This window comes from Canis aureus, chromosome 5 (assembly GCF_053574225.1).
Source record: "Canis aureus isolate CA01 chromosome 5, VMU_Caureus_v.1.0, whole genome shotgun sequence".
NCBI classification, from domain to species: Eukaryota; Metazoa; Chordata; class Mammalia; order Carnivora; family Canidae; genus Canis; species Canis aureus.
This window is the reverse complement of record NC_135615.1, coordinates 8,287,704-8,301,877: the sequence shown is the minus strand read 5'-3', so window position 1 is coordinate 8,301,877 and position 14,174 is coordinate 8,287,704. Positions and strand designations below refer to the sequence as shown.

At 42.7% G+C, this 14,174-nt stretch overlaps 1 protein-coding gene across 18 annotated transcripts in view; it reads left to right on the top strand.

Annotated features, from left to right (window-relative positions):
* The window catches only part of KIAA1217 (KIAA1217 ortholog), a 433,991-nt gene that overhangs the window by 370,572 nt on the left and 49,245 nt on the right, over window positions 1–14,174 (top strand). For all 18 annotated transcript variants that reach the window (XM_077896782.1, XM_077896784.1, XM_077896783.1 and 15 more), the window contains one exon: window positions 2,913–3,745. In XM_077896782.1, coding sequence (XP_077752908.1) covers window positions 2,913–3,745 — 833 coding nt within the window. The remainder of the gene's footprint in view (window positions 1–2,912; window positions 3,746–14,174) is intronic.

The following is a 14,174-nucleotide window of genomic DNA, read 5'->3' as shown; positions in this document are numbered from 1 at the left end:
TTGTAGGAGTGTGTGTGTTGAGGATGTGGGACTAGTGAAGATAAAATTGTAACTGTGTATGAGGAGCCTGCATAGTCTGGGGTCCCTGGAAACAGTTGGCCTCCTCAGGGGACTGAGGAGCTAATACAATGGTGTTCAGGTGACACGCCCTCAAATGGTTCCTTTCATTTGCTCCATATTTGCATCTTGCTTGCATTTTTTTTATTGGATATTTCCATTATGAAATCCGTCACAATTTGTAAAACTCCCGGATTAGGGACTCTGCACCACTGGATTCTTGTGGAGACAAGATAAGAAAGCCATGAGATTCCCGAAGCTTCTCCCCCTACACGCTTATCTAAGAGATGTACATAGGAATGCACCTTCTCAAGGGCAGAAACTTGGGGGCTTTATTTAGAACTGTGTCCTAGAACAATGCCTGGTTCTTAGCAAGTGCCTGGTAGTTACTGTTTACTAAATGAATGAATGTATAAAGCAAGGAATCAGTATGTATTCAGAACACTGCACTCTGTTTCATTTTCAACCTTCTCTTGTTGCCTCTGCTTTCTCTTGTCTCATCCCCATCACACACACCATGGGTCTCTTGATAGTTCATTTTGGCTTTTGTCCATTTGAACTTTCCTCCTCTCTCCTCATGCCCCTACCTCACCCACCCCCCAACCGTTCATGCCCTCCTTGGGTGTCACATCTCCCAAAAGTCTGGATGGGAATGTGGACTCCTGTAACAGCACAAGTAGAACTTGAAGAGTGGTCTAGGGAGGTCCCAAAGCTGTCCCTCTTTTCTCTTGTAGCCATTTGGAGAATCTCAGAGACTTCGTGATTACCCTCTGGGGTTTTATCCAAAAAAAAAGTATCATATACTCACATTTTGAATTAATCTGTATTTTTGTGTTCTGCCCCTTGCTACATACAGTAGTGAAATTGCAAATTAGTTTCCCTTTGCCCCATTAACTTGATTCTTTTATTTATTGAGATATAATTGACATATAACATTATATTAGTTTCAGCTGTACAACATACTGATTTAATATTTGTACAGATTGCACATGATCACCACAATAAGCCCAGTTAACATCCATTACCATATATAGTTACACACTTTTTCTTGTGTGGAATATAAGAAATAGTGAAAGGGACCATAAAGGAGGTGGGTGGGGGACCTGAGTGGGGAAAAATTAGAGAGGAAGACAAACCATGAGAGACTCCTAACTCTGAGAAACAAAGGGTTGCAGAAGGGGAGGTGGATGAGAGGATAGGGTAACTAACTGGGTGTTGGGCATTAAGGAGGACGATGAGATGAGCACTGGGTGTTATACTTTATGTTGGCAAATTGAGTTTAAATAAAACTAAAAAATGTTTTAAATTAAAATAAAAGTTAAAAATATGTAAATTCCAAAAAGAAAGCCTGTTCAGCCTCCACATCCAAATTAAATATTAAGTTGCTAATAAACATGTTCTATTTGTTACTCATTCAAAAAAAATCTACTCCCCTAGCAACTTTCAGATATACAATACAGTATTATTAATTATAGTCACCATGCTGTACATTACATCCCCATGACATTTATTTTATAACCGCAGTTTACACTTTAGACCCCCTTCATCCATTTCAGTCAACCTCAATGTCCTGCCTCTGTCAACCACCAGTATGTTCTCTGTGTCTATGATTCTTGAGTCATTGATTCTTTAGTCATTGTTTCTTCCAAAGGAGAGCTAATGGAAGACCCAGTGGGAGTCCTCACTCTCTTGAACTGTATGGGAATGACACAGCCCAGAAGTCACTGCTGCCTGGGCAAGAAGTAGCCAGCTTCTGATGGACTACTCCATCAGGCTCCCCATCACATGGCAGCCCCAGAGGGTCTTTCTGAGGATTTCCTATCTCTACTGTGCCTGAAATTCTCTCCCCTCTTTTTTCCCTGTCCTCCCTACTATGAGTTTTGCCTCCAATTGCATTCTTATCTCCTAGACCATTATTTTCTCCCAACTTCTTGGAGCTGGTTTTTCCTAGGCTCAGGGAAAGCGTTGGCGAATTAATGAATGAAACTTACTTCCAAGCTTTCTCTGTGCATCTTCTTACCCTCTCTGGCCATGTCCCTAGATTGTATCTGCTTGGAAAAATAGGAAAGATGCTTACTATTTTCCAGGCCTAATATTAGAAAAATATGCTCAGGAGAAATTTTAGAAAATACAATTTTAGCACTTTTGATAACATTAGATCCACATTTATTAAGTATCTTAAAGAAGCTATGACCCCCAAAATGTAAACCACTGCACTACTTTCCCCCCAAACCTCACAATGTTGAGCTCTTTTTGGGTGTTTCTTGTGATTGCTGCAACAAACTACATACTGAGTGGCTTAAAACATCACAAACTCATTACCTTACAGTTGTAGCCATCAGAAGTCCAGAATGGGTTTCAAAGGCCAATACCAAAGTGTTAGCAGCACCACATTCCCTCTGGAAGCTTCAGGGGAGAACCCATTTCCTTGCCTTTTCCAGCTTTTCGAAACTACCTGCATCCCTCAGCTCCTAGGTCCTTCTGCCATCTGCACAATCAGCGGCAGAGCATTTCAACCTCTCTCTCTGATCCCGCTTCTGTTCTCACACCTCCTTCCCTGACGCTGACCCCTTCCTCACTCTGTAGTGAGGTGGCATTAGGTCCATCTGGACAGTCTGGGATAATCTTCATATCTCAATATTCTTAAAAAGGAACATCGCAGAGTCCCTTTGGACACATAAGATTCCAGAGATTAGAGTGTGGACGTGCTGCAGAAGGAGGGGCCGTTTAGCCTGTTGCAGCAGGAAGGCCACACTGTCACACTGAGCCATCTCTAAAAATTAAAATTAAAATTTTAATCTCTAAAATTAAAAATAAATAAAAGTAGATTTTCTAACTTCTTGTTTTATTTTCAGATGCAGAGAGAAATTGTTTATGCGAGAGGAGATGGGCCTGGTGCCTCCCGACCTGGATCCACAGCTCATCCGCCTCACGCCATTCCAAATTCTCCACCATCCACTCCTGTGCCCCATTCCATGCCTCCTTCCCCATCCAGAATTCCTTATGGGGGCACGCGCCCCATGGTTGTTCCCGGCAATGCCACCATCCCCAGGGACAGACTCTCCAGCCTGCCAGTCTCCAGGTCCATCTCACCCAGCCCTAGTGCCATTTTGGAAAGAAGAGATGTAAAGCCGGATGAAGACATGAGTGGCAAGAACATCGCAATGTACCGAAATGAGGGCTTCTATACTGATCCTTACCTTTATCACGAGGGGCGGATGAGCATAGCCTCTTCCCACGGTGGGCACCCGCTGGACGTCCCTGACCACATCATCGCGTATCACCGCACAGCAATTCGCTCGGCCAGTGCTTACTGCAACCCTTCTTTGCAAGCAGAGATGCATATGGAGCAGTCACTGTACAGACAGAAGTCAAGGAAGTACCCAGAGAGCCACCTGCCTACCCTAGGCTCCAAAACACCCCCCGCCTCTCCTCACAGAGTCAGCGACCTGAGAATGGTAGACATGCATGCCCACCTCAACGCCCACGGACCCCCTCACACCTTGCAGCCCGATCGGGCCTCTCCCAGCCGCCAGACCTTCAAAAAGGAGCCAGGCACCTTGGTGTATATTGAAAAGCCACGGACCACTCCAGGATTAGCCAGCATTGTGGACTTCGGCCCTCCTCTAGTGGAGAAGCAAGTGTTTGCCTACAGCACTGCTACGATACCCAAAGACAGAGAGACCAGGTAAGGGGGTGCGGGCAGCCGAGGGTGGTCTGTGCCTTTGCGTGGTTGAGGGCTGCTCCGCAGAGTGAAACCCAGGGAACAGATGTTGGCTAAGCCCCAGCCCGTGCAGCACGCCCTGCAGATGCTGCAGAAGCCACAGAGTAGGATCAAAGGCCATCTTGGTCTGCAAAGAGTTTGTGAATTGGTGGGGGTCAGGTGAAGCAGGCCAATCGCTGTGCCAAAGGGGGGCAGACATGCTCGCTGCGGTCATTGCGAGCCTGCGGAACATGGGTCTCGCATTGTCATCATTAGTGTCAGTCTGAACAAATGGCAAGAAAATTGTGATCAGCAGAAACCTTTTGGACAAAAAGACCAGGAGCTCATGAAAAGGAGTGAGTGGCTCAAGTTTTAACCGTTTGAAATGGCAATTTGGGTTTTTCCATATGGAGTGCAATTTTGCTTTCTCATCTGGCCTTGGGAAATGGAAAGAATGTGTCACTGTCTGTCCTCTAAGGTAATAAAGCATGAATTTGCATAAGAATAGAATGGTTTCAATTTAATACTCATTCAGGAGTGGTACTGAAATCAGCAAAATTTTTATAGCAAATGAGACACTCTGAGTATTTAAATTTCTCTTTTAATATACACTTTTTTGGTGTAACTTACCAGCCCAGTCCATTTAAAAAAGCCCTCCAAAGTACTTAAGAGGAAAGCTAATTTTATTAGAGGGAATTTCTCTAGCCTGAATTGGTTGAAGGAAGCCAACATAATCATTATAATCATAAAAATCTAGTCAAAGAAATTGAGTCTGAAAGAGGTTAAGCATTTTACCTGTTGTCATCTGTGAATTCAGAACGGATGCGAGAAATAAGATCTGGATATTCAGTGACTCAGCACGTTATTAGAACCACTCTTCCCTTTTTCTTGCCAAAAGGACAGTATCATTTACATATTATCATCAACCCAATTTTTAAAAAGATTATTTATTAAAGAATCCATACCTTTTATCACCGTGCAATCTTTTGCCACATGAAGGAGACCTGTGAGCCACATCTTTGCCCAGCAGAGAAGTAAATTTAGAGGTGAATTCTGAGCATTTCAGCCAGAATTCTTCAGAACTTGTTTCAGGACTAGATGCTAAGTAACTGCTCCTGAAGGATATTTACAGTCATAAACATGGTAGCATTTGCATAATTATGCTGCTAAATATATACAGGCCATTTAAAATATAACTGCCCTAGCTAGTATATTAGCACAATTATGCAGCAATGGGGAAAGAAAGAACATTTTTGAAGATTTTATTTCTGAAAAATGAATGTGAGTACTGTGTCAAAGAGAAATTTTTAAAAACAAGAGCTCCTAAAACAGTTATTGAAGCACAAAATTACAGCCCATTGCTTGTGCCTATACTGTGCTGTTACCTTAGATACATTTAATTTGTGTATTTGAAGAGTTCAGCCCCTAAAAGTCTACCTTCGTGAGGGCAGAGTCCTATAAAGTGCCAAACCGAATTCTGTCGTCATTTCATAATATTAAACAGCAAACAAATCTTGAGAGTGCTTTTTCTACGAAACTCTCAAGTGAAACTTTGCATCTAAGATGTGAAGCTACAAAAACACAGGGGGAGGACTGAAAAATCTGTAGCGATGCTTTCTTTTGGGCTCTGCTGGATTCAGGAGCTGTTCAGAAGAAATAGCCCGAATAGCTGCAGGATGTTTGAATTTCTTTCTGATTTCAGTACTTAGGAAACCTCCAGTGGTAGTCTTTCTTTCTTTCTTTCTTTCTTTCTTTCTTTCTTTCTTTCTTTCTTTCTTTCTTTTAAAAACATGATTTTATAACCTCTCTATTGACTTGAAAATGAAGAGTTAAAGATGAAGTCATTTCATCGTGGTCCTTGTATTTAGTCGTATGTCTGATCTAAAGCATTTGGCTTCTCTTTTCTTACAAAGATGTTTCCACAAAGCATCTAGTGATGACAAATTATATATAGAAGATCTGGGGGAAAAAATCATGTAGGTAGTAGAACCTAGGCGAAGGTTTGGCTCTCCTCCCAAGATAGCCATGGATTTGGGGCGTAGAGGAGCAGATCATAGCCACTTGACTTTCAAGATAGCAATTCTCATACCTGAATTTTTAGGAAGAAAATGATCTCAGGTGAGAAGGTGGCTTTATCCACATGACTTCCCTTCAGCCGGGACCCCGAGAAAATGGTCCACGTAGCTATGGAGGAGTGCCGTGGGCAGGGGACAGTATGTGACAGATGACTCAGTATCTGAGGCTCTGTCTTCCCTAGGTTATAAAATTTCTTCATTAAACAGCATCGTTATTTCTATTCATGGCACATAAAACAGCCCTTAAGAATTGTAAAAATCTAGGACATTTATGTTTTGCAACTTTCTATTTATAGCTTGGATTCTATAATGTAAAATATCGAAATTCAAGACTGCTTGTTGCAAAGTGACTGGTAGCTCCCTTCCCAAATGTGTGACAGATCCCTCCTTGTGTAATATTTTTCAAGACGTGGTAAGCTTGAACTGAGATCGTATTTTTACACCATTCTACACTTACAATAGCTAAATTCCAAAAAATGAGTCAAGAACCCACTGGGGAGTAAATTCTTGCCTTGCCTAAGCACCTGTATTTGGAGGAAGAAAAGCCATAGGCGATCCCGTTGTGATTTCTAAGAATTCCCCAGATTGAGAGATGCAGAGGTCCCTGTCCTGGGCACTTGGAAGAGGAAGGAAGCTTCTGTGTATGGGGGAGGGGAGAGGCCTGCATGCTAACTGGTAGTTTGTTCTGTTGTTAATCATTTCCCATCACTTTCTTATTTGAGAAGGATTATATGTTATTGCGTTGGTAGCTTTGAGGGGTGGGATGCATCACTTGATTGAACAATCAGTTGAGTGAAAGTTTAAATTCAGATTATATTGTTGAAAGACGTTCACGGTGACTGGCAGACCTATACTTTATCCTAAAATTAATTATTATTTTTTTCCTTTTTCTGAATGCATAGTCAAAAGTAAGCCACATCAGAGACCTCCTAAGTGGATAAACTTGGGCTCTTTCTAGAACAAGGTTTCTTAACTTCTGCACTTATTGCTATTTTGGGCTGGATAATTTGTGTTTGCCGGGCAGAGGGGCTCTCTGCTTTGAAGGATGCTTAGTGGTGTCTCCAGCTTCTACCCCACCAGGTGCCTGGAGCAAACTCTGCCCAACCCTGCCCTAGCCATGACAATCAAAATGTCTCCAGACATTGTCAAATGCACCCCCTGCAGGGGGGGAGGGGGGAGGGGGGCGGATACAAAATGCCTCTGTTTGAGAAGCACCACTCTAAAGGAACGTTGGACTTTTTCTACTTAATGAAGTAGAGAAATGAAAGAGTACCCCACTCGAATAGTGTCAGTTGTGACATTCATAAAATGTGGATCTTAACAATCATTACCCCAATTCTACCCTTTACCTCTTGGTAAAGCAACTTCATTATTGTGAGAACTTGCGGTTATTACCTCTGATTCAATCATCTGAGATCAACCATTAATTGAGAGGCAGCAATGTGCAGTGTTTATGAACGTCAAGTCCAAAGCCAGACCGCCTGGGCTCAATTCCCAGTTCTAACACTTGGTAGCAGCTGAGACCTTTGACAAGTTACTGCATCTCTGCTCTCAGTTTGCTTATCTGTAAAATAGGTATTATAATAATAACACCTACCTCGTGGGAGAGAACAGCTCGTTGTGATTAAGTGCCAAGTGTTCCATATGGTGAGTGCTTGAGCGTTCCTACTTTGCACAAAGCACTCTACTCCATGCTACTAAACAGAGATCCATACAGAGAGATGGCTAGGACAAGGATTGTGCCTAAAGAAGCAAGGAGACAAATTGTCAAGTATAGCACCAGGAAGAACGTGGAACAGGTGGGGGGTGTGGAGGGAATAAAACTAAGTGTGAACAGAGACCAGAATTAGCTGGGTTTAAAGATCCAAATTAGAATGTTTAGATTATCAGAGCTACTTTAAAAGCCATTTCAGGAGAGCAGTTAGAATTATCTCTTCTTGGGACCAGGAGCAAAAAGACAAGCCAGGATTAGGGCATCTTTTTAAAGGCACCTGAGCTGTAGGATTGATGACAAAGATACCTAACCAGGTAGAGCTGATGGTGTTAGGTCATCTGTTTTGATGCCTAACTGTGCCTGACTGATTCAGCTCTTGTCTGAATTGCTTTACCATGTCGCTCTAATGATGGATCAATAAATGTTTATTGAGCCCCTCTTAAGTGCTGAGCTGTGAACTGGATGCTTTATGGTGCACAAAGAAACATAGCTGTGGTCCCCACGCATAAGGATATAAACTGGGAAGACAGTCATAAAACATTAACAGCATGAGTCAAACATATATGCAATCCCACGGTTGAGCACAGGAAGCTTCTGAGATGCAGACTAAAAACTATTTCATAGGAACAACCACAAGAGTAGGATTTCATTCAGGGGTGGTGCCCAGAGATGCTCTTCTTGTCACCTGAGAGTGACACCGTCTCCTAACGAAGCTGAGAGCAGGGAGGATGCCGTGCCAGGTCACTAAGAAGGAAAAGTGTCTCTCCCTGAGGCTGGAGCTCCAGGGGTGGGAGGGGAATCTGTCCTCCACATCTCCACGTCCAGCTAGAAAGTCAGGACACGTATTTCTTGAAGACAATGAAGAACAATGATACCACTAATAATACGCTGTAGGTTAAAGAGGCTTCCGTGGGCCAGCTGGCAATCTAACCACCATTTATTCCAAGTTCTAAACAATGAAAGTACAAGTAAACTTTTCAGTGACAAGACCATCATAATTTGGGGACTGCTTATACATAATTAATTCAAAAGAAGCGATACAGATAGTAATTGCTATGAATTCAGAAAAAAAAAAAAAAGGCACTTTTCCCGAACTTGTGCTGATCTGGGAGCTTTCATGAGAATGCCGGGATGGACTGCAGTTGAAGGGATATACACAATGAAATAAAGAGATACCATTTGGAAAGACAGACTGATCTTTACCCTCTAAATTTGCTCTATTTCTGCCATTAAGGTACTATAGAAATGGCATCCAGATATGATGTCTCAGAAGTCAAATCAGTGCCAATAAATTGAATTATCCCTTCATGCACAGGAATATAACTTCACGGTTAAGTAATATTTGCCTGTCATTCCTCAGGCTGCCGGATTCAGGCAAGAGCTGACTGGTGAACATGATACTTAACCAACTGACAAATTTATGAAGATAGCTCTGCTCTTACACAAGGGATATCCTATCAAAAATACCAGTGGAATGGATGTCACAAGGTCTGTGTTACTTTAAGCAAACCAATTTCTCAAAAGGGAAAGCCATCATCTGTCACTAATTAGATGAAATTAAAATGCACCCCTGTATCTCCTTTGAATATTCACAAGGTGCTGTCAGTCAGATGCCTTAGGTCTGAAACCAGAGGCAAAGCCAGAGTAACCTAAATACTGTGTGATTCAGATAATCCGCTTTCAAAGAGAAGAGGAATAAACGTTTGGAGACAGGTTCGGCCTCCTTAAACTATGGCGAAAGCAGCTGAATGTAGAGTCAGTGTGGCTGTGACCCAGCCTGAAGATGGGGGTCCTCTCAGTAGCCCGATGGCCCCAGGAGCTGGATAATCCTGAGTCCTCAGGATGTCCAGGCCACATTTTAGCTTCTCTTGTGACCAGTTGTCCTTCTGTCTGGTGGAGATCACGGAGACTTTACACTTGTCTTTACTTGAATTTTTGGAGTTTATTTTTCATGAATGAAGTGATGCAAAAATCATCAGACCTAAGCATTATTCAAACTTGCAAAAATTGCAGGTCTTAAAAAGACTGTATTGTCCACTACATTCATGTATGGCCAACTGACATAACTAGTCAATGCTTCCTCTCCCTCTCTGTCCATCTTCAGAGTTGAAGGGGTCTTAGAGACCGCTGTGCTAATCGCTGACTTTACAGGAGAAACAGACAGGAGATTTCCCAAAGGCCCAGTGTCTGGAGCTTCTCCAGCCAAATGATGTTATCACTATCAAACTGTTTCAATATTTTTTTGTCTTTGTAATAAAAACAGTATGTCCCTAACTCCTCCAATAAACACAAATAGCTAAGAAGACAAAATACAAAAAGACACAAGGGAGGCCAACTATAAGAAATATCTTCCTTCTTTTTCCTGAGTCATTATCTTTTGAGTTCATGCCAAGATTTTACAGATCAAAAGCAGGTGGGAGTGGAGAGCGTATTTGCATAGCTCCCAAAGGACTACTCAAGAGACCATCTCTCCATCACCTCCAACACCATCTCTTGTTGGAAGGTAAATTACAGGCCCCCAGTCAGGTAGCTGGAACATGAATGAACGGGCTATTTATACTGGTTTGTACATGTACAAAATCCGAGATGTCACTTCCAGGGCATGAATATGAAAAATTACCCCCAGGGAAGAGAAAGAAAATGCAAAGTAAGTGATTTCATAAACCAGGGTGTAGGCTCGTCCTGGGGAGTGAAGGTTCTCATCTGGGAAATGGAGTGCTTCTCCCCAGTGGTGAGTCACTATGTGAGGCAGCTCAGAGCCATGCAGGGAGCTCTAGATGTGGGGGTTTGCAGGTGAACCAGTGAGTGCCCTTCAGAGAGCCCCCACCTTGCTAAGCCTCCACGCCCTTTGCCGTAGCAGGAGGATGATAGTGTGACCTCTCAATGGTTCTGTGTAACTTAAATGAACATGGGTATAAACAGGAAAGTGAACTGGAAAGTTCTATAAATAAAAGGAAGGAGTAGCGGCTCCTTTCTGCAGGGCCAGTGGATCTGGCCATTTGGATCTGAGAGACTGTGTGTCCTCATGCCTGGCTTTGGACTGTATTCTGGTTCCAGCCAGAACAGCCTGCCCACAAAGCAGGTTGTGAATTAGATTAAAGACTACCTGGAGAACTCCCAGGCGCATTTGCTGTGCCGGGCAAGAATGCAGTTGGCACATGGGCAAGGGATGATTGTGCTCCAGGGGAACTGGGTGCGGCCGAGCTTAGCCCAACATGCTGGGCCCGACCTGCTGGGCTTGCCACGCCCTCTTTTATTTTATTTATTTATTTTTTGCTTGTCAAAATCACTAAACCAGAATGGAATGAAAACTGTGGGGCCTGAATAAGTTTCTTCCAACCAGAAAATTCTGTAATTCTAGACTTTTAAGTCTGGCAGCATTTCAGACACAGTACTCTTGGAGTACTGGGCATAAGAAAACTGGCACCTCTGTTTAACGAGAGGTGGAAGCCTTTGAAGGCCCTGTTTCCTCCGCTTGCTGAGAGTTCATTCAGCCTTTTATGTAACCTGTCCCAAGCTCCTTGTTCACTGGTTTCCTGCCTTTGAACTTGTTTGGCCTTTCCTACCTCTGGGACTTTGCACTTGCTCTTTCTCTGCCTCCTGCACAGTGCTCATGCTCAGTAGCAATCACTGAAGTCACTGGCAATCAAATGTCACCTGGGTGCTTTCGGGTAAACGGCATCAATTGCAAGCTAATCTGTGAAAAACTATATAATTCAGGGAATACCATCATTCCCACAGCATTCTTTCCCCACATCTCATCATGAACCTTCATTTTCTTTGCCTCAGTGAATTTATGAAGGAAGATTAGAAATAGTTTCCCTCCCCCTAGATCCTTGTAAATGGGGCTCTATTTTTGCCTGTTTCTTCATTGGCATCATTAGACATGTATATCTTCATGGCCACAAGTAAAATCCAGAGCATTCCAGGTGAAGGCCTTTGCTTTGGTCTTTGTTTCTTTCTTGACTTGGGGGAAAGCTGGACTCTCAGATCTAGACAGTGAAACCATACTGAGTAAGAATTGAAGGTCAGAGTATGTCTGTGAAGAAGAGCTGAGGATCTGTAATGGCCAACTTTTGAAAGGGTTGCCTAAGCAGATGTGGAAGCTATAAGAGATAATGAACTGAAATGTGTCAGACAGGAGGCCAGATTCCCATGCTGAAGTCATCCAAGGACATGTGAATATCCGAGATGCCAGTAGGGCATTTACAGATGAGGAAGCCCAGAGTTTAGAAGCATGACAATGTTGAAAGGTCGGACAGAACAATGGATTGAAGCAGTAATAGGAAACACAGAACATACCCAGTCTTCCTTCTCCATGAGCAGAAGACAGGAGGAGAGATAAGCAGCCTTCAAGGTCAGTGTTATTTATACACAACAGTTCTTCGTGACCCTCTGTATCTAGTTGTCTCCTACGGACAAGAAAAATTGCCAGACATGGTTACATACGATGGTACAACGATGATCTAAATGTGTACCAAACACTGCAGCACATTGCAGTTACTGCCAACGCTATCACTATCTCCTCAATAAATCTAGACATTTCAATGAGAAGTTAAATTTATTGGGAGTTTTTGGAGGAAGGTTTCTAGTTCTTTCACCAATAGGTTAACATCGGGCAGAAATAGAAAGTTTGCTGCTCAGAGTCCTATTTGAAGCTTTACCACAAATTCAGATCATTGGAATTCCAGTGTTCAGTTGAACTCCTCTGAAAACAGTGACTTTAATTACTTTGGTTCCCCACCCCCCGCCCCCATACCAGAGAATCAGGACATGAGCAAACAAGGGCATAGCCTCGCTTTAAGCCTATTCACTATTCAATTCTGGAAAATGCACTGCCAAGACTGGAAGGGTTTTAGTTCACTTAGATTTCTCCCAGAAACCAAAAAAAAAAAAAAAAAAGAGAGAGGGGAACTTTGAGAAAGGAATGATGATACTTTCTTCACTGCTGTGTCCACAACAGCTTGTTCTGTGCCTAGCACATGCTCTATAACGTTGATTGATGGCTTGTTGTTTATGACTTTCTGGGGAGAGAGAGATGACAAGGAATGAGCAGGAACTGAACAAAAAAATAATCACAAAATATCCGCACTAGAAATGAATTGATGTGCACTCCCCACCCCATTAGCACTCTAGAAGGCCAGCCCCCGTTACTGTCCTTGTGCCTGACCATCCTGCACCGGTGGGTTTCAGCATTGGTAACTGGTTCAGAAGGTGAGTGCCCCGACTGGGGCTGATCACATCAGCTTGGCTGACCGGTTTCCCTCAGCTCCCTGACACTTCCTTTGGTACTTAAAAACATATCCTTAGGGTTTCATTATAGAAGAATTATCAGTCTCCTAGTTGGCTTGTTTTTTAATAGCCATTCATTTACTTCAATATACAATGATAAGGACTTAATTCAGGTTTAATGAGGCTTCAGTCAGCACAAAGACAAGTCCCTAAGTCAAATGTTGAAGGTGAAAACTTTTGAAGTCAAAAGTAGGATAAATGGGGTTATTGGCTAAAAATAGGCCCCCAAATGCAGACACTTTTCCCTCCCTGTACTCTGAAGACAGAGAGCAGACCATGCAGTCTGGGCTTTGCCTCAGCACGGGTAGACTCGGGCTTGCAAGGAAAGCTGGTTGTAGCAGAGGGAATTTAAATCCTGGGATCAGCACTTTGCCTGGGTTGTACTTGAATTTCTTTTTTTATTAATATTATGCTTGGGCCCCAAGAAGATGCATTCAGCCAGACTGACTTATGGCACTAAATGACTAGTTAACCATTACATACTAATCACATAAATATGGTTTATGCAATGATACAAAATGGTTTATGAAATCACTCTTAAACCATCTTTTCAACAGTAATTATACCAGTTCTGTAATTCCTTAAGCCAAGCAATATTGGCAAGAATTGGCTTCAGCACCTTTAATATTCTGATGGTTATCATGCAGAGTTGCCACTGCAGTAAAATGACAGGGTCGTATTTAATTTCTCGTCTTCCAGTGCATTTCTCTTTTTTCCTTTTCACATTAAAACATACTTCATAACATTTCATCATGGGAGAAGGCTGCATAAGTTTCCAGTTGCTGTAATTTAGTTAAACCATAAAATTGTTTCCAGATTACCAACCATGAAATGGAAAGACAATCTTATTTATGAATTTATAAATCAGATAATCTCCCTCAAATGAATCCTGAAACCAGAAACACTTTGATGATTAAATAGGAGGGAAAAAGTTTTCTCATTACCATGTGTCAAAAGAATTGTATTTTTGTAAAGTGGTTTTGGCCAAGGCAGTGGAACACGTGCATGCGGCGCCTTGGTCACGTGAGGCCCCACTGTTCCTGGACAATGGCAGAGAATTGCTCCTCCTCAGCCATCAGGCTCAAGTCTTCTAAACTCTCAAGGCTCTGACAGATCATGTCTCCTTCTTGGTGGCCACACCAATGACATAGCCCATAGGCGGCCACTCTAGGAGTGTTCACAATCACTCAGAGATAGAGAGTATGTGTGTACAGGACCGAGTAGAGAGCTTTGCTCCAAAGCATCCAAACTCTTATCCCAGGCAGTTCTGTGATTATGTCCACATCGTGTCTGATGGGTAAGGAAGAGTGGAGTGCTATGTGGGTGTTATCTT